This window comes from Natrix helvetica (genome assembly GCF_964273705.1).
Source record: "Natrix helvetica genome assembly, chromosome: 1".
Classification (NCBI taxonomy): domain Eukaryota; kingdom Metazoa; phylum Chordata; class Lepidosauria; order Squamata; family Natricidae; genus Natrix; species Natrix helvetica.
Genome location: NC_138548.1, coordinates 320,617,755 through 320,643,870, shown reverse-complemented (window position 1 = coordinate 320,643,870; position 26,116 = coordinate 320,617,755). Strand labels below are relative to the sequence as shown.

General features: G+C 41.9%; 1 protein-coding gene across 2 annotated transcripts in view; it reads left to right on the top strand.

The window, feature by feature from the left end:
• The first annotated feature begins 15,116 nt into the window (after nucleotides 1-15,116).
• GRM7 (glutamate metabotropic receptor 7) overlaps nucleotides 15,117-26,116 on the top strand; it is a 562,205-nt gene continuing 551,205 nt past the window's right edge. For both annotated transcript variants that reach the window (XM_081966278.1, XM_081966277.1), the window contains exon 1: nucleotides 15,117-16,405. In XM_081966278.1, coding sequence (XP_081822404.1) covers nucleotides 15,884-16,405 — 522 coding nt within the window. In that variant the 5' untranslated portion in view covers nucleotides 15,117-15,883. The remainder of the gene's footprint in view (nucleotides 16,406-26,116) is intronic.

The window sequence follows — 26,116 nt, the reverse complement described above, 5'->3', positions numbered from 1 at the left end:
ACAAAGTGGAAAAAGTTACCGAAAAGGAGAAGGTGAAGATCTTGTGGAACTTTTGAATACAAATGGATCATCATTTGAAGCATAACACACCAGATATCACGGTTGTAGAGGGCAGAATTGTACAGTTTATTGGTATTGCTGTTCCTGGAGATGCCAGAGTTGAAGAAAAATAACTAGAAAAAAATCACGAAATATCACGACCTGGCCATCGAAACTACCCGGCTATGGATGAAACATGTAACAGTGATACCCATTGTCATCGGGGCATTTGGCACCATGTCCAAGAATTTTACAAAACACATCAAGAAATTGCAGCTTCCTGCAATAACACCAACAGAACTGCAAAAAACTTCAGATATTTTAAGAAGATACTTGGTTGATACCTAGGATGCTGGCAGCAAACTGTACCAACCATTAGCAACAATCAATGGTATTTGTGACACATCTTTAAATGTTCACTTCACGGAGTTTCATGTTTAATGAATAAAGTATTACTATTATTATTATTATTATTATTATTATTATTATTATTATTATTATTAACAATAACAATAACAACAACTACTACTACTACTATTACTACTACTAATCCTGGCTGCGCAAGAACAAGCTATCCGAACAAATGCCATTAATGCCAAAATCAAAAAATCCTCTGATGATGCCAAATGCAGACTCTGCAAAGAACTTGATGAAACTGTTGACCACATACTCAGCTGCTGTAAAAAAATTGCGCAGACTGATTATAAATTGCGGCACAATTCAGTAGCACAAATGATCCACTGGAATTTGTGCAAAAATTATAATATTAAAACAACAACAAACTGGTGGGAACATAAGCCTGAAAAATCAGATAAAAATAAACCGAAAATCAGATGGTCAAGATCCTATGGGATTTTCGTATACAAACGGACAAAATCCTGGCGCATAACACACCAGACATCACACTGGTTGAGAAAAATAAGGTTACAATCATAGACATCGCAATACCAGGTGATAGCAGGGTCAACGAGAAGGAACATGAAAAAATCGTGAAATACCAGGACTTAAAAATCGAAATCCAACGATTATGGCACAAACCAGCAGTGCTAATTCCAGTGGTAATTGGCACACTTGGTGCTATTCCAAAAGCACTGGAATTACATTTAAAACAGTTAAAACTTGACAAGATCACCATCAGTCAAATGCAAAAGGCCGCACTGCTTGGATCTGCACACATATTACGAAAATACGTTACGACGTCCTAGGCCCCTGGGTGGGGCCCGACTAGTAATTAATGCCAAATCCGGCAAAACAACTGGCCGCTGTGATACAATTCTGTTGATGCAATAAATAATAATAATAACAACAACAACAACAACAACAACAACAACAACAACATAGCTTTGGTTCAGAACCATACATAGGGACATGAAAAGGATATGGTGGCTCAGTGGCTAAGACACTGAGCTTGTCAATCAGAAAGGTCAGCAGTTCAGCAGTTCGAATCCTTAGTGCTGTGTAACGGAGTAAGTCCTGTTACTTTTCCCAGCTTCTCCCAACCTAGCAGTTCAAAAGCATGTAAAAATGCAAATATAAAAAATAGGAACCAATGTCCCATGCATCTTCAGCATTTAGTCATGCCGGCCACATGACCACGGAGAACATCTTCGGACAGTGCTGGCTTTTTGGCTTTGAGGGTATGAACAACTTATGCATGCTGACACAACAGGAATGTTATGCTAGGATATTGAATGAACCGTGCAATAACCAAACACTTTTTTTCCAAAAAATAACTCATATAATGGTTTCTAATAATGGTTCCTCTCGTTGCTTTAGATTTTCTGTTTTTCCCAGTAGCTTCTGTGGTGGGGGACAAAAGGCAGAATGATCAAGATGACATTGTAGCATGAGCCCCCCCCTTTTTGCATGTCTGTTATGACACGACTGTACAGGCATGGTTGAAAGGAGTGGAGCTTGTGATGCCATAAAGCTGCTTTTGTCATTCTAACACGAACAACAAGCTTTCTGTGGAATCTTCCTCAAGCATCCAGAAGTTGTCCGAAATTCACAACAGCAGATTTTATCCACCATTATTTCATACAATAACCAAGTGTAAAGGCTGGAAAGGGCCTTGAAAATCATCTTTGGTTTGGGCCCAGTGCTGGAATACACTATTACAGAATCCCTGACAGATGGCCATGGAGTCTTTCTTGAAGCACCTCCAGTGAAAGAAAGAAAAAATTCACCCCTGACAAGGCAGTCTGTTACTCTATCCAATGCTTCTTACCATTAGGACATTCTTCCTGATATGTACCTCCGTACTTTAAATCAAATCAACATCAAATCTCTTTATTATCTTTTTACAATAAAAAGAGTACAGCAGAAAAGAGAAATAGTTTGACATAACTATTTAGCAATAGCAATAGGATTTACGCTTATATCACCCCCAGAGGGTTTTATGGAAGTCTCTGGGTGATCTACAACCTTTTGCATATTTCCCCCAATAATTAGGGTCCCCTTTTACCGACCTCAGAAAAATGAAATGCTGAATCAACCTTGAGCCCTCTCAGGATCAAACTTGCTATTGGGGAAGAGAAAAATAATATTAGGACAATAAAATAACATATTTAATTAAAGGTTTTGTGCAGTTGTATAACTTTGCTGAATATATCTGGGCACTTGATATGTGAGTGTGGAATTAGCTTCTCTTAAAAATAATAAACATAACATTTGTCTGTGTGACCCCTGTATTTGGAAATGATTGATATTTTAAATTAACTTTTGAGTGGGAGCCACCCAGATTTGGTTATAAGGTGGGCAGCTATATAAATGTTTTAAGCGAACAAACAAGTAAATAAATCCACTGTTTCTTGAACAACTCTGAATGAGTCTTTCCCATCTCCTCCATAACAATTCTTCAAATACTTAAAACAACTAAAATGTATTCCTGTAGATGTCTTTTCTCCAAGTGAAGTGTACACCAATTATTCTCAAAAGTTATTTTTTCTGGGCTCTTTACCATCTTGATTCTCTCTGGACTTATTCTAGCATCTTAGAGTCTTTCCTAAAATATGGTACCAAGAGACTGATGCATTACTCTAGATAGAGTGACTAATTCAAAGAAGACAGGAATGATGATGATGATGTGGAATCTTGGCTCTTCAATTCTGATTATGCTAGCTAGGATTTCACATAATAGAGCATCACATTTTGGGGCCATATTCAACTAAGATACCCAGATCTTGTTTGTAGTACTATCACCCAGTATGGTCACCTTTGATTTATTTTCTGTTGAAATAAAAGAAATTCAATTTGCATAGCTTGAAATTGATGGACAAATTAAAATTGATCTTGCTGATTTCTACTTGTTCAGGCTTGACAATATTCTCCTGAGTCCTGATGTTATGTTTGTTGCTTGCCTGGTCATCAAATTAATTTATAAATAAGTTGAACAGTACAGGAGATCTTGTGGTGTGTTGCTCCATACTTTCAAATTTGACATTAACTCATTGGGTGGAATTGCTCATTTTACTCTGCTAGCTGTTGCTGACTATAAGCGGTAGTTCTCATCTCCATTTCAAGGCCATTGAGCCAGCACTGTCTGAAGACATTTTCACAGTCATGTGGCCAATCTGACATCACAGACTGCTATTACTTTCCCACCAAAGTGGTACTTATTTATCTACTGGCATTTGCATGTTTTTGAACTGCTAGGTTGGCAGAAGCTGGAGTGAGAACGGGATGCTCACCCGTTGCATGGCGCTTGGGTCTTGAACCTAGGCTGCCACTTTCCAGCCAACAAGCCCAGTGTCTTAACTGTTGAGCCACAACACCTCCCTCTGCTATCGAAGAATGTTTGTAAACTGCCATTGGTGAAGAATGTTGCAACAAAGATTCTGTTGTGCTGGTTTTTTTTTAAGGGTCATAGATTTCTAGCATAGACTGAACTAATTATTAGTTTGTTTGTAGACATAAATCAGATATTGATGATAGCATAGGTAGAAATTTATCCACGGTCCTAGACTAATAAAAATAGAAACCAATGCAAAGCTTAAAAGTACATAGTAAGTCAGGCATGAAACAATTAATAATAAAAAGATGATATCAACCAAGTTCTGCAAGCCATAAATATTGCTAAAAACTTGGCAATATCTTAGTAGTTGCCTATATTTGGTTTTATAGGAGAAAGTCTATAACCCTTTGCCCTGAGAGACAACTAAGGTTTCAGACAAATGGATTAATAAGTGCTAAATGTCATGAGTGATACAATGCACAAATTAATAATGCATGGTTTACTCTGTGTCTGAACACACAAAAATGTGATTATCATATGGGAGATTCGCCTGATGTGCGCTGCACACGCATGCACAATCCATTGGTTGGTCCACCAGCTGCTTATTGGAGCACGTGCACACTTATTTGCCCTAAAAACAGCTATAGAGCGCAGGTGGGCAGGTGGGCCAAACAAGCCACCATACCGGTTCACTATCAGCTGCTTCTGGCCACTACCGGTACTGCCGTACCAGGCCACACCTGCAGCAACCCACACTTGTGAGACTCGTATATCAATTGTTGCTTATTATAAGAAGCAACATGCAAAATGGGCTAAGGTGGAACACTTCCAAGAGGAATATGTAAAACATTATAAAGGTATCTAGAGATCAAGTGGGCAAGGAGAAGCAGTTATATCATAATGGAAAGAAGTCAATTTCAAGATCTAAACCCAAAATTCTCTGTTTATCGAATAAAGGATGAAACAGCCAGGAGTAAAAAGCCAGAGTTAATCAAATAAGAGTCAATTTGCCTCCTTAGTTAAACCTATCAGAATAAGATGAACCAGAGAAACTTCCTTCAAATGTATTTCAACCAAAATCTGAAATGCAAAAGTCTCAAACAGACTCCAAGTGAGACTACACTACTCCCTCCCTCTCCCTCTCCCTCTCCCTCTCCCTCTCCCTCTCCCTCTCCCTCTCCCTCTCCCCCCCTCTCTCTCTGTGTGCAAAATATTATTTCCTTTGGGGACATCAATCCAAGCTGACATCATCATGTCAGTGACATTTGTCACTGAAAAGGAAATGGACAAGCAAAGTCACATCCTGTTAGTCACAGTATGTTAATTCTCAGTTTCCATCTCTTTTGGTAGATTCTGCAGCGTATGGATTTTCTTTATGTGGCTGTCCCTGGACCCATTGGTCTTAGGAAATTATCCACACCATTTTGAGTACAGGAAAGCACTGTAAAACCTGCCCTAATCCATTTAACCAATTTTCAGGCATCAGAGAATCTAGTCAAAACCGATGTATCCCAGCTTAACATTAACCATCTCTGAGCCAATACTAAAGTATAAAAATATAGTTCTTCTGGATGTAGTCAAATCATTGCTCTCTTGGTTCTGGAATATTGGTGAGGAGGCTATAAAATTATCATTATTGAGTGCTGGAAGTACTTTGGTCATCAATATGAGGAAAGCTTCTCTCCATCTTTTCCTAACAGTGGTCTCTGAAGGTATTTTGGTCTGGTTTTCTCCAGGAGAGAAGAGGATAATAGGGTGAAAGAAGACATCCTTTCCTATATGGGATGTCTCTCAACTGCTGGTCAGATAAGGAGACTTCTGTGTCATGAAATGAACTTTTCTTCAGCATTGGTCTCAATTATTGACAATTATTGGGAGGAAAAAGCAAGCTAAAGTATGGATCCTTTCCTACTTCAAGTCTCTCTTAACTTATTATCAGCCAGGAAACAGTTGGGAGATCCCAGTGGCAGAAATAGCAATAGCACTTAGACTTATATGCTGCTTCACAGTGCTTTTACAGCCCTTTCAAAGCGGTTTACTGAGTCAGCATATTTCCCCGAACAATCTGGCTCCTCATTTTACCCATCTCGGAGGAATGAAAGGCTAAGTCAACTTTGAGCCAATGAGATTTGAACTGCCGAACTGCAGTTAGCAGTCAGCTGAAGTAGCCTGCAGTACTGCACTCTAACCACTGCGCCACCTTGGCTCTATAGAAAAAGGAACTTTTCTATATTTCCTAGTCCCTTTCAACCAGATGTGTGGTCTAAGAGGATTCTCTGCGGTCAAGGCTTGTGATACATAGGCTTTGAGACCCCTCAGTTCAGGCCAAAGTCTCTCTGAATTGGTTCTCTGTATGGGTTGTTCAGTGATGCTGAAACTGCCCATCCTGGGAAGGAATTCAGATGTCTGCTTCCTGCACATTCTGTGGGATTCCCAAGAGTCTGCATTGTAGTGCACATGCACAGGCAAGACTAAATGATCTCTTAGTCAATGCTGCAGGAAAAGGGTCTTCTTTGCCTCCTTTTATGGAACTCCTTCCAAAAGGTTCCTCTGATGTTTTTCCTCTTGGATGAGGCTGAATGATACTGTGAAGTAGATCTAAAAGGAGCAACCTGATCACATAACTTTAGTTTTAGGGGGAAGAAAGGGGACTGCTGTTGCCTTGTTAAACATTTTGGGAAGATAGCAATAGCACTTTGACTTATATTATGCTTCACAGTGCTTTACAGCCCTCTCTAAGCAGTTTACAGAGTCAGCATATTTCCCCCAACAATCTGGGTCCTCATTTTACTCACCTCGGAAGGACCGAAGCCTGAGTCAACCTTGAGCCTGGTGAGATTCGAACTGCCAAATTGTAGGCAGCCAGCAGGCAGCAGAAGTAGTCTACAGTACTGCACTCTAACCACTGTGCCACAGGGGCTCATGATGCATCATTGAATTTGATTGAAACTTGGCACAACCCAAATAGAGAACACAAGTAGACTCTAGGATGGATAGACTCGAAAATGGCTTGAGTGAGCCAGTTTTCTTTTTGGTTTCAACACTATGGTGTTATTGAAGTTTAGATCTTTAGAATGTCCACATTTTTGACTGATGGAGGCTCAGTGTTCCCAACAAAACTATACATTATCAACAGCGGCCCAACCATGTAATTTTGGAACCAGGATTTAAGCTGGTTTTTACAGAGAAGAATAATATATCTGGAAAGTATAATAATAAATGAGAACCGTAACACCCCAACTGCAACTCTGTTGGAGCATGCCTACCTCAGCATGCCTATGGTGAGCAGATTTATTTCATTTGAAGTATTAATCAACTGCTTCTTCCAAGATGGTAATTTGCCCACCTCCATCCTGTAGTCCAATTGTAATGAAACCATGATTGTAAATGGGTTATTTTTGAACATAACCACCCTTCAGTGGAATTCAGGCGTTGCAATTCTGAAATTCTGCTATTAAGTTAGCTGGAAAAAGGAATTGTACAATATACTTTGAAAGCCAGAGGGAAAAACAACAATACTGGGGCAAGAGAAGTTATATGCAATTTCTTAACAGGCTTGGTAAATTGTCATTTACTTTGACTCTTCTTTTCCCTCAATCCTTGGAAGTTGCAACTGAGGGATATTTCTTTTGTTTCATGCTCCAAGTAGTGTTTCTCAAGCTTAATGTGGCTAACTGGGAATTTTGGGAGTTGCAGTTCATAAAGTTGCCAAAGATGAGTGCTACAGAGCATCAATGAATGAATGTAGAATCTTGGTACAAATGACACTGCTAGAATTTTCTGAAATGTTCCATATTTTTGATGGAATAAGATGAATTTTTTAATTCATCTTATTTATTTGAAACTTCCATCAGTCTTGTGTATAGAGTAGAATTCCTACAGTCAAGTGGCTTGTAAATCATACTGTGTTGGACTTTTAGCCAATATAGCAAGCATATCTCTTCAATCTGGTAAAAAGAGTTCAAGAATGGTTCTAGATCACAGGTGCCCTGATTGGATAGCATTGGTTGTGGTTGCATTCTATTCTCATAATTCAAATATAGCACTGAATGATGCAGCTTTTCTCAAAGGAGAAGAAGCAATGCAAAGGACAAGGAACTCTGTGAATTTACCCTGCTCCAAAATGTAATTGAATAAAATAGGATATCATGGAATTTTTAAAAGAGAAGCAGAAAAAAAACTAAAGAAGTGCTTTCTAACAGTGACTTTTAAATTTTCTATTCCATTTTTTAAAAAAAATAAAGAATCTCTATACAATATAAATATGGTTTATTTTCTTAGTTTTACCCTTTGTTATTCTATTTTACTACTTATCCTGTACTACTTTATTTATCTTCCTACATTCTATCCACTTATCTCTACAATCTAATCTTCTTTCTTACTATATTGGTTTATTTAAACCATCCCAGATTATTTTCCCTTTGAATTCTGCCTGGACCATTTTTCTTAAGCTTTTCTACATCCCTGTAGTCCTTTCTACCCACTAAGCTCACAGTAATCCATTTGGCCTCATGAGACCAGATCATGAATGGAGGCTGGTATCCATGACTGCTCCTTCCTTCTGTCTTCAAAAGTTGTACATCTATACATTTCATGCTTTCTGAGCCATCTTTCCTTCCATTCTCAACTTTTGTGCTAAAAGGTGTTTGGAGCCAGATGTTGCACCAGTAGCCTCATGCACTTTGCAGCTGTTCTGGTCAGGAACCATCTTCTTTCCGATGGGAGGGCCCCCAATTTTTCCCTATGCTCAAGTTATGCTATCTTTTCTTCTCAGTATAGCTTCAGATCTCAGCTGGTCTTCTTCCTGTTTAGGTAACTTCAAAGCTGCTTCTCAGTCCCCCAGAACTGAAGTTACAATGATCACCAAAGGCAGTATGTGGCTGGCTTCAACTTTATTGTGAAGCATCAGATGCACTTACAGTAGCTACACTGTATGCTATGAGGTTCAAACCTTCTATGATAAATTGAAATCATGGATCATTTCACTTTAGAAGACTATATAAAATGTCTTATCTTAAGAGTTATTCAGGCTATTAAGCTGTTTTTTCTTCTTCTTCTGGGTGTGTCTTTTCTAAGAGCTCCTTTCAGTGAGTTTGTTTGCCTCCTCTCTATTGAACAATGGCTTCAGCTGCTGCTCCCCCTTCTCTCCTTCTCCCAATTTTTCTGAAAGTCTATTGCCTACTTGCCACTTGGGGAAACCAGCAAAAGAAAAAGGAAGGCAGAAGTACAGAAGCTGGCCATCAGCCCATTCTTTTCTCCTTCCATATGGTAATACTGAAGGGAGCATCTGGGTTAAAATAAGTGGAGGAATAACTATAAGCAGTACTATAATTAGCAGCTAGCAATATCTAATCAACCAAGGACAAGATGTGGATGATGTCTTCCAAAAAAGAAGCTGCAGATCTTTCAAAGAGGCAAGAAGCAATGGTGACGGGCCACTTTAATTACTTCAAGATCTATCAATCATGTCCTCCCCAGAAATTCCTGACTTGTCTAGCTGACAACTTTTACTTTCAGGGAAGGGGAGATTGCCCAGGAAGGTCAATTATCCTTGACTTGATACTAACCAAGCAGAACGACTTAGTGGAAGAACTGGAAATGCAAAGTTCTTGTGTGATGGAAAATAATACGGAGTGTGGGAAAATTACTTTATCTTGAACTTCCTAAAAGGATATCGTAATAATCCCAGAGCACTAAGAAACAGGATTCTGTGCATGGGGACACTAATGGCAGAAAGAGCTTGAGGTATGGCAGAATGGCTTTAAAGAGTAGATAATGAAAGTGCAAGAGGGAGGCAGTGACTCACGGGCTAAGACGTTGAGTTTGTCGATCAGAAAGGTAGGCAGTTTGATGGTTCGAATCCCTAGTGCCACGTAATGGAGTGAGCTCCTGTTACTTGTCCCAGCTTCTGTCAATCTAGCATTTCAAAAGCATGTAATGCAAGTAGAAAAATAGGGATCACCTTTGGTGGGAAGATAATAGTGTTCTGTGTGCCTTCAGTGTTTCGTCATGCCAGCCACATGACCATGGAGGCGCTGGCTGTTTGCCTTTGAAACAGAGATGAGCACCACTCCCTAGAGTCGGGAAGGACTAGCACATATGTGCGAGGGGAACCTTTACCTTTACATTTAATGAAAGCGTGACTGCAAAGAATTTCAACAGAAATAGAAGATGATAGAATATACTTAGAAAAGGTTTGGTAAGGATTGCAGAACCCCAGCGATGCCTACAGAAGGTGGGAAGGACACCATATCATCAAGAAAGAATGACTAGAGCAGTGTTTCTCAAAGTGATCCGTACCGCCCCCTTGGGGGGCGTTAAAGAAGTGCAAGGGGGCGGTAGGAAGTTCCGCCTTACATGGGGGCATTGAACGTACAGAAGGGGGCGTTGAACAAATTCTATTTATTACTTGTTCTGTGACTAGGCGGACTCACACAGCAGTCATTGCGCGCGGCGTGCGGGCAAACCTGCAACACCGATCGTTGCTGTCGGAAACATGGCTTTCATACGAGCGAATGTGCACTTCCTTGGTCAGTCTTGGGTCTAACATTGCGTCCCCAGTAGCGCAAGGAATAGAAAATTCAATAAAATCCCATAGAGTGCTGATCAAATTTCTATGATATCCTATTCAAATTTCTATGGCTGTGCTACTGGGGGTCTAGTGTTTGCCGCGCGCAGTGACTGCTGTGTGAGTCAGCCTCCTTTCACTGCACCAGGAATGGAGGCTTCCCTAGTAGCACAAGGAATAGAAATTTCAATAGAATCTCATAGAAAGGTGATCAAATTTCTACAGTATTCTATTTAAATTTCTATGGCTGTGCTGTTGGGGTTGCTGGATCTTCTTCCTTAGAGTTTAGGCGTCCTTGGCACATCTGAGAGCGAAAATGCCAGTTTCGGATACGTCCTTCCCTTCTGTCTGAACAGCCAATCACGTTACAGATCGTCATTTGTGTGTCAGACGTCGGAGAGGGCTGGGTGCTAAATCTATTTATGTTTGTGGAAGTGACACTAATCTTGTAATTCAAGAAGACTTAATTGCTGTAAAGAACGACTTTGAATTGAAACCTCTCTTCAAAAAATCGTACGCGGATTTTTGGTTGTAGAAAGAAATTCCTGAAAGATATCCAAATTTGTGGGAGGCAATTAAACTTTATTTTCTTGCTTTCCCATCGTCTTACATGGCTGAACGCAGATTTAGTGTGGTTTCTAAACTTCTTACCAAGCAAAGAAATCACCTGCAAATTGTAAAAAGGGGAGATTTGAGACTACTTCTAAGCAACATCGATCCTAGAGTGAGTGAATTGGTTGCGAAACATCAGTGTCATCCATCTCATTAAAAGTTCTGAATAAAAGTTGAGTTTATCAAACATTGTTCTGCACCATTAAAATTTATTTACATGTAATACATTTTGCAATTTAATACATTTTGTATATTATACAATTAAATAATCTTTAGGGGGCGGTGGCAAATCAAATTGTGTCTTAAGGGGGCGATGGTTAAAAAAAGTTTGAGAAACACTGGACTAGAGAAAGCCTGGATCTATAGAGATGGTGTCAGAAAAGCTAAAACTCAGTGTGAGTTCAGATTCAGAACAGTGGAAAGGGCTCCTTCTGATATCTTCCAACTACAAGGAATATTTTTTAAAAAAAAATCATCAGCTTTGAATGAAGATAGCAAAATGTTGATAGTAAAAGAAAAGGTAGAGCTACTTAACTCCTATTTTGACACAGTCTTCCCCAAAAAGAGGGCACACATTCTATCAGGCAGCTGAGAAGGGGAAATTAATAAGCAGGATGGAAGCTTGAAATTGATAGAAATATAGTCAAGGCATAGTGACACTATTTACTGGGTGAATTGCCTTTTAGCTACTAAAGGAAATTGATGATGGCCTTGTTGAACCTTTTCTTATTTTGGGACAATGGATAGTGCCAGATAATTGAAAAAGGGTAAATGTTGCTCTTATCTTTTTTTTTAAAAAAAAAATAGAAGCGGTGTGGGAGATATTCGAGCAACTTTAGACCATGCAGTTTTGACACTGATACCTGAGAAGAATCTAGAACACATCGTAAAGAGTCATTTCCTTCTTGCTCTCATTCTGTGAGGTGGTTTCCTGGCCTTTTCTGTTTCTCCTTTTAATAGAATTTGGCACTTCCAAAGTCTTAATCCAAATGTCATAGAAGATCTCGCAAACTTTGTCAACATTTACTCTTTGACAGCTGGGAATAACTCTGAGGATTTGCTGTGTTGTGTACTGTCTTTGAGGGCTGAGCTATTGCTGAATTGCAAATAAAAAGATGAAAAGAACCATTGTCAGTCCTATGAGGATAGGAAAACATGGGAGCAATGGTCATCTTGCATATATATGTGGTCTTCTATCTGAATTTCCAGCTCTGTCACTGAAGCCTCTAGCTCCTTCAGTTATGGCAATAGATCAAGATATATGGGTGTGTTATCCCACCCAACTACCTACATAAAGATTCCTCCGAGATTGGCTTCTCTCCCAGATCCCAAATGAGTTCATCCCTTATTGAGTAAATTCTTTGCCTGCTGTCCACTGCCTCTTTCTTTCTCTCTCCTCCTTCATGTCAGCAAATGATGAGTGAGAGCAGTGGGCAGAAAATTGGTGTGAGATCTATTTTTGGGTTGTCTGTTCAATTTGCAGTGAGGAATTGCTCTCAGGAATCTGTTGAGTAATGAGAGAACATGAGGACTAAGGGAAGAAAAGCAACTGCCAAGTCTCAACCCTGGCTTTAAGTGTTCTGTGCAAACCACTTAATTGTGATGTGGAAACATAGGAGAATGAGTGTGTCTCTGCACATAATGCTTTTTTAAACCAGTAATGAAGAGTCATAGATAAATCCTTGTCCAATGATTTGATAGCCAATGTGAGTATGGAGTAATGAGTAAGGTGCTCTCGCCCACAATGGGTGAAAACCAAGTTTGACTCTACTCTCAACCCTGCTACTATAGCACCAATAGTAGCAGGCACTTTGAGTACAATTCCAAAACAATTGAAGCACTACTTGAATACCATCAGCATTGACAAAATCACCATTAGTCAATTGCAAAAGGCAGCTTTACTTGGAAAAGCTTACATCCTGCCACAAGACCATCAAACAGTATTTGCCCATACCAAGTCCTTGGCGAAGACCAGATAGGTAAACAAAGTGCCAAATTCAGTCTAAACAGCTGGCTGACTACGTGATGAACCATAATACTTTAAAAAAATGGGTCACACTTTAAGATAAAAGCCCCCCAAAGCTAGGATTTTGGTTTAAAGAACAGAGAGGATAATTCAAAAAAAAAAAAAAAAGCAAAGTGTACAAATGCTGAATAAACTGAACTGCATCATATAACCGACAACTAGCTACAACATAGAAACCATAATATCCAAATTGTTGTTAGTTGCCTGCTCAACTCAAAATGGAAGAGGAAAAATTATACAAATAGATATTGAAAACAATTGAATATGGAATCCATGAATATATTCAGTCTATCTGCTTACAGCAGGGGTTTCAAACTCAAGGCCTGGGGGCCAGATCCGGCCCATGGGGTGCTTAGATCTGGCCTGTGAGGCCGACCTTGAAACAGTGAAGGACTGGCCTTTGGTGCCTTGCCAGCAAAAACAGAGCTCCATTTTCACTGGCAGAGGGTTGCAGAAGGCTGTCGCAGCCAAAAACGAAGCTTGAGAACCCGTTTTCACTGACAGAGTGCTCAGACTGCCACAGGCACCCCCAAGTTATGTTGAGCTGGTCATGCCCACCCTGGCCACACCCATCCTGACCCCCCAAGGACAAACAAAACCCTGATGCGGGCCTCAATGAAATCGAGTTTGACACCCCTGGCTTACAGCAATAACATTTACACTTACATACCGCTTCACAGTGCTTTTACAGCCCTCTCTAAGTGATTTACAGAGTCAGCATATTGTCCCCAACAATCTGGGTTCTCATTTTACCTGACCTTGGAAGAATGGAAGGCTGAGTCAACCTTGACCCTGGTGAGATTCGAATGCTGGCAGTCAGCAGTCAGCAGAAGTAGCCTGCAGTATTGCATTCTGACCACTGTGCCACTACAGCTCTATTGCCCAGAAAAGACCAGTACAAGATTTTAAGTTTAATTTCTGGTAGGTAAAAACAGTTGATGAGGGAATGTGCCCAACCATGCCAGAGTGTTTATGGTGAAATATGTAGCAAATTTTTGGAGACCTTGGAAATTGACTGAAAATTAGACTGGGCTATTGAATGCTAGTAAGAGATATGATGACTCAGTGGCTTGTCGATCAGAAAGGTTGGCAGTTTAGCAGTTCGAATCCCTAGCGCCGCATAACGGAGTGAGCTCCCATTACTTGTCACAGCTTCTGCCAACCTAGCAGTTCGAAAGCATGTAAAATTGCAAGTAGAAAAATAGGGGCCACCTTTGTTGGGAAGGTAACAGCATTTTGTGCGCCTTCAGCATTGAGTGATGCTGGCCACATGACCCTGGAAAATGTCTTCGGACAGCACTGGCTCTTTGGCTTTGAAACAGAGATGAGAACCACCCCCTAGAGTCAGGAACGACTAGCACATATATGCGAGGGGAACCTTTACCTTTACTATTATTGAATGTTAAATGTACACTCGGTGTTCCATTTAGCCCCAGGTTCTGGACCCATCTCATACAACGAACCTTCCCATATTCCAAGCCCTGTATTGCATATCTCATTTTATTACAGAAACTGCTGGTTGCCAGCAACCTTTCACATTCCTGATTCCAGCCTTTCCTAATATAGTTTTGCATCCCATAATCCATGCATAGTTTGCTTTGTAAGCTACTTTAACGAACAGTTCATAATATCATGGCAAACAAATCTTATCCTTCCTGTTCATAAAATAGATAAATGGATTTATAAACCTGGAAAGCCTCCTTTTCCAATTGTATGTCTCAACTGTGCATTAGAAATCCGCACAATCCAACATATCATAAAGAAGATAAAACAAGATTAAAATGTTAAATCAAATAAAAAGACCAAGCTGGAAGGATATTAGATCCATTCACAGAAGGAAAAGGCATAGCAGCCCAACGTGCTGAAATATGACTCTGGGTCAGGTATTTAGTTTCTTCATCCCAACTGAAGGACAGTTTCTTCGAAGAGGCAACTCAGAAATGACATAATTCCGTTTCTGCATTACTGTAACTCCTCCTAATTTTTGGAGCCTTTCCAGTTATATACCACATAGCTGGATGAAACAATATTACCCAGAATTAACGAGATGATCTGATGACTGGGAATTACAAAATGATGATTACAGGAGACTGAAAACAATCAATCTTTAATAAGAAAGGAATTTATCAGAGGTCGCCTAGCTGTACAGAATTTAAGATCCCAGTGGCTCGATGATCACTTAGGCTGTCCCATATTCACAATCCCTTCCAAGGAAATTAGAATTTGGGACACAACGGAGAGATGATCCTCTTTGAAGACGATTATACAATATAAAACATAAATACATTTAGAAGGGTAACAGGTGGGTAAGCGTAGCAGCAAAACACCGATCCAAATCCGCTCGGGGACAGAGGCTTGCTGCCTGCCTCCGGAGTGCCGTCCATCCCCTGCTACCAGGAGCCCCTGAAGCTTCCCTTCCGCCACCGCTGTGCCTCGCCTTGGCTTCCCTCGCCGAGCGTCGGTTACCTCGGCCCGCAGCTCTGCGTAATGATGCGCGGGAGGCAGGCAGGCAAGGCTTGGGTGGGGAGAGGAGGGCGAGCGCGAAGGAGGTGGGCAAAGCACGAGAGCAGGAGGCGGAGAGGAGCCGAGCAAGCTTTTAAAGCGACAGCTGAGCCTCCTCTTCGCCCAGTGCTGAGCTGCGGCAGGAAAGGCAGCGCGGGCGAGCAGAACGCCGACGGCAGCAGGCGCCGGACTAGACTCGACTCTCTTCCCCGCCTGGCCGCTCTCCGCCCCCGGGGGAATCCTCGCCGATCGCAGAGGGAGGGGGACGCAGAGGGACCCCGCCAGATCGGGCGCTTCTCTCCACCCAACCCAGCTCCGCCCAGCCCAACCCTGCCCAGCCCAGTCGGCTCCTTGGCGCCCTCCTCCGCCGGCTCAGCCGCCTTCTCCGCTCTCGCCGTGCATCATGCTCGGACCGGGGCTCCGCGGGGTGCAGCCGCCGACTTTGCCGAAGTTGCCCTGCTGGTGGTGCCTGCTGCTGGAGTGGCTGTGCTGGGCAGGGGCGCGGGGCCAGGAGATGTACGCGCCGCACTCCATCCGCCTGGAGGGGGACATCACCTTGGGCGGCCTCTTCCCGGTCCACGCCCGGGGGCCCAGCGGCGCGCCTTGCGGGGACATCCAGCAGCAGGACGGCGTCCACCGCCTGGAGGCCATGCTCTACGCCCTGGACCAGATCAACAGCGACCCCGAGCTGCTGCCCAACGTCACCCTGGGCGCCCGCATCTTGGACACCTGCTCCCGGGACACCTACGCGCTGGAACAGTCGCTCACCTTCGTCCAGGCGCTCATCCAGAAGGACACCTCCGACGTGCGCTGCACCAACGGCGAGCCGCCCGTCTTCGTCAAACCCGAGAAGGTGCTGGGAGTCATCGGCGCCTCGGCCAGCTCCGTCTCCATTATGGTGGCCAACATCCTCAGGCTCTTCCAGGTAGGACGCGTGCTCGGGCGGCAGCTCCAGCAGCAGGTGGTCGGCGAGAGCCGAGCGCCGGGTGGGAGACCCGTGGCTTGGATGGAGGCGCGATTGTACCGCCGAAGAGAGAAAAATAAATCGAGCGTGCGCGGGAGCGTTCTCCGCTCGCATTTCACTGACTGGGTGGTTGGGAAAGGTTGTCTAAGCCCCCTCCCCATTTGACCTTGCCGTACTCTGAAAGCAGCACCAACTCCTTCAGGGTGCAGGGAATGCAGTGGATCCCCAGGCTACCCGCCTGAAGTGCCAGTCTTCCGTTTGCTTTCGGGCCCACGCTTTTATCTCCAGGTAGTTTTTGCTCGTCGACCTACCTTCCCGATTTCGCTTTTACTGGCTTTCCCTTTCGCGTGCGCTATCCCTGCCAAAAGGCGAGCAATTTTTTCGAACCTGCCTCCTTCGAAAGCCATAGGAATCGTGGCGTTCGCGCGTAAAGGAGTTACTGGGGTGAAAAGATTCGAAGGGATGGTCGCAGTGTTGTTCGCGTTCGGCTAGAATGAGCACTTGGTAAAGACTACGACAGCGACTCTACCGTAGATCTTCCTTCTTACCACCGAGCAGGCAAGCAAACTGCCGTGCTCTTTTACCGCAGTTTCTAGGGAACAGCCGCCTTCTAGGGGGTTACCATGCTCAATTGCTCCAAGGGCTTCGGAAGAACTGAATTCGGCCGTTCTTTTACGATAATGGCGTGGCTTTTTCTCCTTAACTTCTCTGAAAGCATTTGAAGGAGTGGGGAGTGAATATTAAGTAAACTTTAGGAGAATTTCGCCAGAGACGTGTGCTGGGACACTTCCTCAAGGGGCGTGCAGATTGGTTAACCAGCAGAGCGCTCAGTGCACAGAGAAAAAAATATGGCTAGAGCGACCGGGAGAGCAATTAGCCCATTCAAAGTGTCTTATCTAATAAGGCACTTTGTTAGCGGTGGTGAGTCTTCTAATGGAAATCCAAACCCCTTCAGTTCGATGCTTCCCGAGCTTGATCTGTTTCTCTGGCAACGTAGCAGTTTAGCAAGTTGCTTCAATAAAATGCTTGAATCCGGGAAGAATCGGTTTTTTTTCGCTGCCTGTAACGCCTCCCTCGAACTGGAGCGAACTGGGAGGAGCAGGGCGTGGGTTGCAGGGTGTGGGATAGATGGTGCTACAAAACCTTTATTCCACGTGGCTTGTCTTATTATCGCGGCCGAGAGCCCGTGCCTCGCTTACCAAACCAAATTTCTCCCTCGGGGTGCTAAGATTCCGCAATTGCATCAAAGCAATGGCCAAAGGAAGGGTGCCCCCCCCCCCTGGAGACTCCAGTCTGCGTCGTGGTCTGAGATGAAAATTACGCTGCCCCATACTTAGAAATAATAAGCGGTTCGAACAGTTGTCCAACTGGATTCAGTGCCATTTCTTCCAAATCAGCTGTTTCGAAGCCTGTGTTTTAAGCGAGGCGACTTTTCATTTTGAATTGCACCCCCCCCCCCTTCCCTCTCACCCCGTCCCGTCCCAGAAGCTTTCTGACACTCACAGAGCCCAGCGTCGGAACTGAGAGTGGGGGATTTTGGGGGAAGATTGCCAGCGTGCGCTGAAATTGCTTCACGCTAGGCGGAGAGCGAGAGTCTGGCTTGGAGCCCTTTGAGGAGCAGAAAAATGAGAGCGCTTTGGGCGGGCAAGGAAAGGCAGCCACTTGTAACCTGCGCTCCATAGCTGAGCTCCGACGGTGGGGCGCTGTCCACCTCCGGGGTGCTGAATCCGTCTGGCTCCTCCGTTAAGTCTCACTTGCTTTCTCATCACTTTTCCTTCCTGACCTCGCTCCCGAACAGCTGTTCTGGCCAGGGCGGCGACCCGGAGAGGCCTCCCGTTGCGAAGGAGAGGGGTCTTAGCTCTATAGAGGAAGAGAGAGGGCAGCCTTGCCATCCCTCAGATCTTTGCACTCTTCTTGGTGCCTTAAAATAAGGGTTTCCAAACTTGCCAACTTTAAGACTTGTGGACTTCAACTCCCAGAATTCCCCAGCCAAATTCTTGGGAATTTGGGAGTTGAAGTCCACAAGTCAAGCTATCAAGTTTGGAGACCTTCCCTAAAGCAACAGAGAGAAGGGCTTGAAAGTTCTTCCCTTTGCTGCTTGGTCTCTGGGCTTCAGGATCTGTTGGTATGTTTGTGCATGTTTTGTCTGGAAAATACCTTGGCTGGACTCGGGCCATTACACAAGCAATATTTGGAAAAAATAATTTGAGGATTTTGCATTGATCCTAGCAGAAGTTATCTTCCTTAAGCCAACAGCCCTGGGCAGATTATTTAGGCTAGGCATGCAAAACAGAACTAGAGTCTGTGTGGTTGATCTCACCCAATGATTGATGGATTGATTATGTGCCACCAACTCTCAGGAGGGTCTCACATACAGTATATTAATTGCTTAACTAGTATCTGACCAGGACAACCATAGGGATTTAAAAGAGCATTTATTAATAATGCCATACTGGTCAGTGGTGTTTGAGGAGTTGAGATGCCTTGAGAACACAGCCAAATCTGTTCCAAGACTCTGGCCACTTTTTCTGGTATGGAGATGTTTCCTCTCAAGACCAAAGTGAGCATTCAGTCTCAAGCCCAATCATAAATATTCTAAAAGATCTCCTGTGCACTACTTACTGAACTACAAATGAATCAGCCACATTCACACATACATACTAATTAGCCCTGCAAATTGCCAGTATGGAATAAGCAAAGGATCTTAGAAGTGTGCATGTGTGTGTGTGAGAGAGAGGGGGGGGAGAGAGAGAGCAGTCAAGGTGGCAATTGCAGCTGTGTGATATAAACCAAATCCTTCTTCTTCATGCATTGATGTTGCATGCATCTTCAAAAGGGACACATTTATACAATGCTGCAGGTAACATCATCTTTCGTGTCCTCCCATGAATGCAGCTGTTTGACGAAAACCTGTTGGGTTCAGATTGCAACGAGCTAATCTCATACGGAACACAAAAGCAAAGACAGCTCTTCTTCCAGTTTCCTGTTCTTCCCATGTAAAAATGAAACAGTTTTACAATGGTCCCAGCATTCCGGATATTAGATAAGGTGGCTTCAGGTCAAGCAGATCAATTTCCTGTTCCTGGGAAATTTTTGTGCAAAAGATGCTGAGAGTGAGCTCTGAATTCCAGATTACTTTGGTACAGCAATGACATGTTGGAACAGAAAATGTTGTCTGGATTGCTCTGAGAGATTATGAATATTTTAGAAATCAGGTGCCCATTACTATAATTGGAGGTTGATGTCTTGTCATTATACTTCACACTCTCACTCTTAAAACTCTATGCTCCTTTCCGTACTATGTTGCCACATTTGAAAGAACAATGAGAAATAATTGCCAGGAAGGAAAAGATGAAATGGAGCACAGGTACTAGAGAACAACTGAATCTTTCAGTGTATGGGACAAATAGATGAGGAAAAACAAGGAAAGAGCTTTAAATGGGCTTAATTTTTCTTTAGGCTTTTGGAATCAATGGTATAGGGCAGTGGTCGGCAAGCTGCGGCTCGCGAGCCACATGTGGCTCTTTACACATTTTAATGCAGCTCTTCTGTGTGCCGGGCGCCCGCTCCCCTTCCTCCTCTTGGGCACTTCAAAACAAGCGCCCCTTTCCCTTTTTTCTTTTCGACCCACAATGATTAGGGAGGATCCTGAAGTCGGGCGGGGATGAGAAGCAAGGAGGCAGAAAAAGAAACGGAGGCTAAGGAGCTTCCCCCCGCCCCCTCCCAGCAAAAATCTAACCAGGGAGCTGGGCGGGCAGTAGCAAATTAGCCGATCACGCTGCATGCGTGATCGGCTAATTTGCTACTGCCCGCCCGGCTCCCCTGTTAGATTTTTGCTGGGAGGGGGCGGGGGGAAGCTCCTTAGCCTCCGTTTCTTTTTCTGCCTCCTCGCTTCTTGGGGCTCCACCAATGGGGGAGTTTTAAGAGGTAACAATTGGCTGTTTTAAGACTGGTGGACTTCAATTCTCAGAATTCTGGGAGTTGAAGTCCACCAGTCTTAAGAGCCAATTTTGCAGATCCCTGGGCTAATATGATTGATGCCCTTGGTGGACTTCAATTCTCAGAATTCTGGGAGTTGAAGTCCACAAGTCTTCAAGCTGTCAGGTTTGAAGACCCTGGGTTTTTTTTCTAAAGGGTTAGGGGTGCAAGGGTCTTGCAACTTGACAGCTTTAAGACTTGCGTGCTTCAAATGCCAGAGTTTATTGAAACTAAAAGCAGTGTACCATCCTATGTATTTTCGGTTTTAAAAATGTGGCTCTCAAAATAAATTTCAATCGTGGTTTTGGCGAGATTTGGCTCAGTTGAAAAAAAAGGTTGCCCACCACTGGTTTAGGTAAATATGAAAACAGTTAAAGAAAACTGCTCAAATGTAACTTTTGCTTGGAGCTATAACTTTAAGAGCTGTAGTGGCACAGAGGTTAGAGTGCACTATTGCAGGCTACTACTGCCAGCTGACTGCATTTGGCAGTTCAAATTTAACGAGGCTCAAAGTTGACTCAGCTTTCCATCCTTCCGAGGTGGGTAAAAGCACGGTGAAGTGGTAAATAAGTCTAAGTGCTATTGCTATTGGTATAACTTTCTAACTAGACTTGAGAACACTATTCAAATAAAATATCAATTACAGGATCTCTGCAGTTTGGGTATATCGTAAGGATATGCATCATCAATAATTTGTGGTTCAGTTTTGTTTCTGGATAATTCAAGCATCCAAATTCAATTGGATATCCAAAAACTGATGCAGAACTTTTAAGAAAATCACAACCATAACAGACAGTACATATAACACATGCACCAGCCCCACCCAGGGTTTACTGTACTGTCAGTACACATCACACTGTGCTCTGGAGCCTTCATGCTTTTCTTTCTGCTGTGTCTTTACATTTCAGAGAGAAATGAAAAGAAATTGCCAGGAGGGAAAAGGTGACATGTAGCACCACCCTTGGAGTAGCTGAATGTTGTGTTGGATACAGGACAAGCAGATAAGGTGGGCAAGAAAGACAATGGTTTTTAATAACAGTATTGCCATATGTTATGTCATAGTTTGGAATTTAGCTGAAGAAAGGAGCAAAGGAAGTTTCAAACAAGATTTTGGTGCCTTTCCCACCACATTATCTAAGCAAGGAACTCTTATGTAATCTCAAGGCTCTACTCCAAGGCTTGGATATAATGATACTATCTATCTGTAGGCCTTTATAATAATTGTGAGATCTGATGTTGAACAGGAGTTAACATTGCTCAATGTGACATAAAATATACTATACTTTTCGGAGTATAAGAGACACTTTTCCCCCCTAAAAGAGGTTGGAAATGTTGGTGTGTCTTATACACTGAATACAGCCATTTTTGGCCTCTGGAAACCCTGCCCCACCTGTTCCATTTTTGCAAAAAATAGACTTGTTTTTCACAAAAACAGGCATAAGAGGGTTTGGGAGGCCTGCAGAATGCTCCTAGGGGCTCAGGAGGGCAAAAATGATGTGTGTGGGGTTTTGGAGGCAAGAAATGGTCCACTTTTTTGCAAAATGGGGCATTTCTGCCCTCCCCAGCCCTCTAGAGCACTCTGCAGGGTTCCCAAACCCTCTGCACACCCCATTTTTGTGAAAAATGGGCTCATTTTTGGCTTCCCAAACCACCAGGAGTGCCATTTTTGTTCTCTCCAGCACCCAGGAGCACTCTGAAGACCTCCCAAACCCTCTGGCCCACAGGCTGGGAAGGACAAAAACTTTTTTTCTTGTTTACCTCTTCAAAATCTTGGTGCGTATTATACTTTGGTGCATCTTATAGTCTGAAAAATATGGTACCTATCAGCCATTCTTGGAGATACACATACACATTTGTTATGATCCCTTTTAAAAATATGTGGCATAGGTAAATGAGTTGCACTAGAACAAACATTATAGTGAAAGCTTCCATGTACTTTCCAAAGAAGTGGAGTTGGTCATTCATTCTGCGCAAGTCATACAGTGGGCAATCATCAAGTCATCTCTTTGAAAGCATGACAATTTCTCAGACTCTAACCTGGAATTGAAAAGTCCAATATAATAAAATAGAATCTTTTATTGGCCAAGTGTGATTGGACACACAAGGAATTTGTCTTTGATGCATAAGCTCTCAGTGTACATAAAAGGAAAAAAAAAAGGAAAAATACATTCATCAAGTATCATAAGATACAACACTTAGTGATAGTCATAGGTTACTAATAAGCAATCAAATCATACTAGGAAACAAACAGAACAATATAAAGCATAAAAATACAAGCAAAATGGTTATAGTCATAAGTGAGAAAGATAGGTAATAGGAAGGATGAGAAGAAGAATAGTAATACAGTCTTAGTAAATAGTTTGAAAGTGTTGTGGGAATTAGTTGTTTAGCAGAGTGATGGCATTCAGGAAAAACTGACCTTGCGTCTAGTTGTTCTGGTGTGCAATGCCCTATAGCATTGTTTTGAGGATAGAAGTTGAAATAATTTATTTCCAGGATGTGAGGGGCCAAACCAGACAGTTATAGAGGTGAAGTTGACAGACTCAAGGGAAGCCCCATGTAGAGAGCATTGCAGTAGTCCAGGCGAGACGTCACCAGTGCGTGAGTGACCATGCGTAGGGCATCCCGGTCCAGTAGGGGGCGCAATTGGCACACCAGGCGAACCTGGTGGAACGCCCCCCTTGCCATGGCTGCCACATGATCGTCCATTGACAGCCAGGCATCTAGGAGGACGCCCAAATTGCACGCCCGTTCCACGGGGATCAATTGTTCGCCCCCTATGGCCAGCGATGGAGTCAGCTGGCTGAACTGAGGTGCCGGTAACCACAGCCACTCAGTCTTGGAGGGGTTGAGTTTGAGTCTGTTGTCCCCCATCCAGACCCCGACTGCTCTAAGTCTTAATCACTAGAAATATGCATATGTATCCAAATTTTGACCGCATAGCTGACTCTACTTAACTTTGTGTATAGTACCTGAAAATAGAACCTGATACTTGGCTTAGTGAAAAAGCTTCCTTCTCATCTCACACTTACATTTCTAAATTATGTATTGTAACACACCCACTTTCCTTATGTCACATTTGTACTATATAATATTCTATCTACAGTGCACTGATCATCACATATTCTGCTCATCAAGTAGCCATAATTGTAGACTTTGCATGTCTCTTAATTTAATAAAAAGAGGATCATATTCTTACTCCCCACCAAAAAACTCCTTTGCAGTCCCTTAGTGTAATTAATTTTCTAAGTAGAAACAAATACATTTTATGACTTTAATGTGTCCAAGCAAAACTGATTTTCACAGAAATGCAAACATGTGATACCTGAAGACTTATCATATTACTAGTGTAATCCTTACTGTAGTCAGTATTTTTTTCCTTCTTTTTTCATAACTGTAGAAAGGTAAGAAAACAAAACAGATAAAGGAAAAGGTTTGCGCTAGGAAAATCAATTCTGTAAATGAAAAATTGGGGACACAGTCAAGGAAATCTGGAATAGCAATATGGTCTCAGACAACAGCTTCAGGTAAGAGATGTGATTGTATTGGCTATTACTGCTTATAAATCAAATATTCCACAGCTAAAATGGAAGAGCTTTTTATGTAGATCTATACTGATATATCATCATTCTCATAAATGATGACAAAAAAAATGATGAGTAAAAAAAAGGCACAGATTTCTGGAAAGGTCTGTGTTATATACACTCTACTCTACACTACACTACACTACACTACACTCTACTCTACTCTGCTCTACTCTACTACCACCTCTTACAATACTAGGCAACACAGTTTGTCACAGTATGTTGCAATACTAGACAAAACAGTTTCAACAATAGAGACCTTCAAATATCTAGGGTCTATCATATCTTAAGACTTAAAATAGACACCTAACATTAAAAATGTCATCAAAAAGGCACAACAAAGAATGTTCTTTCAGCACCAACTCAGAAAGCTCAAACTGTCCAAAGAGCTGTTTATTCAGTTCTTCTGACAAAAATTGAAGACTCACCTGTTCCAATTAGCTGGCCTGGCACATGCATAACTTCTACCTCCTGGCAGATATATTTTTTAACTGGTATTTTAGGGGAACTGTTTTTAAATTTAACTTATGGGATTTTTTAGGGGTTTTTTAAAACTATATTTTAGATACTTTACTTAGACATACAGTTCTTTTTAACCTCCTCCATATCTATCTATTTAACAATTTAACTATTTAATTATTTAATTATTCATGTGATGTATTTTCTGTATGGACTGTACACCTCCCCGAGTCCCTTTTGGGAGAGGGGGTGGTCTATAAGCTCAAATAAAAGTAAAAAAGTAAAAAGTAAAAAGAGCCTAATTTACTACTGGACTTATAAATGTTATGTGATCCTCCATCATCCATTAAGTATGCCCAAGAGGATATGGCATTTATATTATATATCCAAGTTTGAGGTATTCTGAACTAGAGAAATTAATTATAAATAGTGCCTGTGACACCCACTCGGTGGATGAGAGTGAGTTCCCCTCCCCCAATGTGATTGGTACAAACTCTGCCAACCTTCCAAAATTCAAAACATGGCTGTGTCAACAGGTTTGTATGTTTCACAGAAATGGTGATTCGATGTGGTGGTTACAGTATAACACCTAATATTCTCCACTAGTCTTTAAATAATAATATTAATGTTTTAATTGTAGAATGATTTTTAATATTGCTGTTTTATATTTTTATTATATGCTGCCCAGAATCATATTTTGTGAGATGGGCAGCTGTATAATGATGGTAGATAGAAAAATAGATCGATCGATCGATAGATAGATCGATCGATAGATCGATAGATCGATCGATCGATCGATCGATAGATAGATAGATAGATAGATAGATAGATGGATAGATGATAGATAGATACATAGATAGATACATAGATAGATACATAGATAGATATATAGATGATCGATGATAGATGGATGATAGACAGATAGATAACATGGCACATGCAAAACAAATCAGTTGAAATTTGAACATGCCATTAGATGATATCATAGGCTAAAAGATGAATGGAGTTTCTGTATGATAGAACTGATGTTCCCAAAGTTCTTTTGGAGATGATATATATAACTATTGTAATTAATATCCTAATAAATAAACAATACTAGGCAATCTTTTCCTGCATTTTTGCCAAACTTTTGTGCATTGTGCAATATGGCTTTCTATGCATACATTTATTGTGAAATAGATAAGATGTGGATGTGGAACTTACTTGTACTGTATCCTCAGTAGTTTGAAGTTTTATTTTTTTCCATCTGAACACTTATATTTTTAATTGCTAAACAGTACAAATAATTCTCTACAATCATTTTTGATTCCTTGTGATCCATAATACAATGTTGTTTCTTCAGCAAATTGGCGTATAACTGTCCTTGCAGCAAATGCTTATGCCTGTCTGTCTGTCTCTACCTGCCTGCCTATCTATCTATTTATCTATCTATCAAATCTATCTACATACCTATCTACCTATCTACCTACCTACCTATCATTTGTCATATAAATGAATAATAATAATTCCAACATAAAGTAAAAGAAAATAAGACATCTAAAAGTACAATAGAAGGAAAAGAGTAAAAGAAAAATAGGAAAGAAAAAAGATACAGAAAAGTAGTTTTTGATATTTACAGCAGTTATAAGTATAATTATAAATTTCCTCTTGC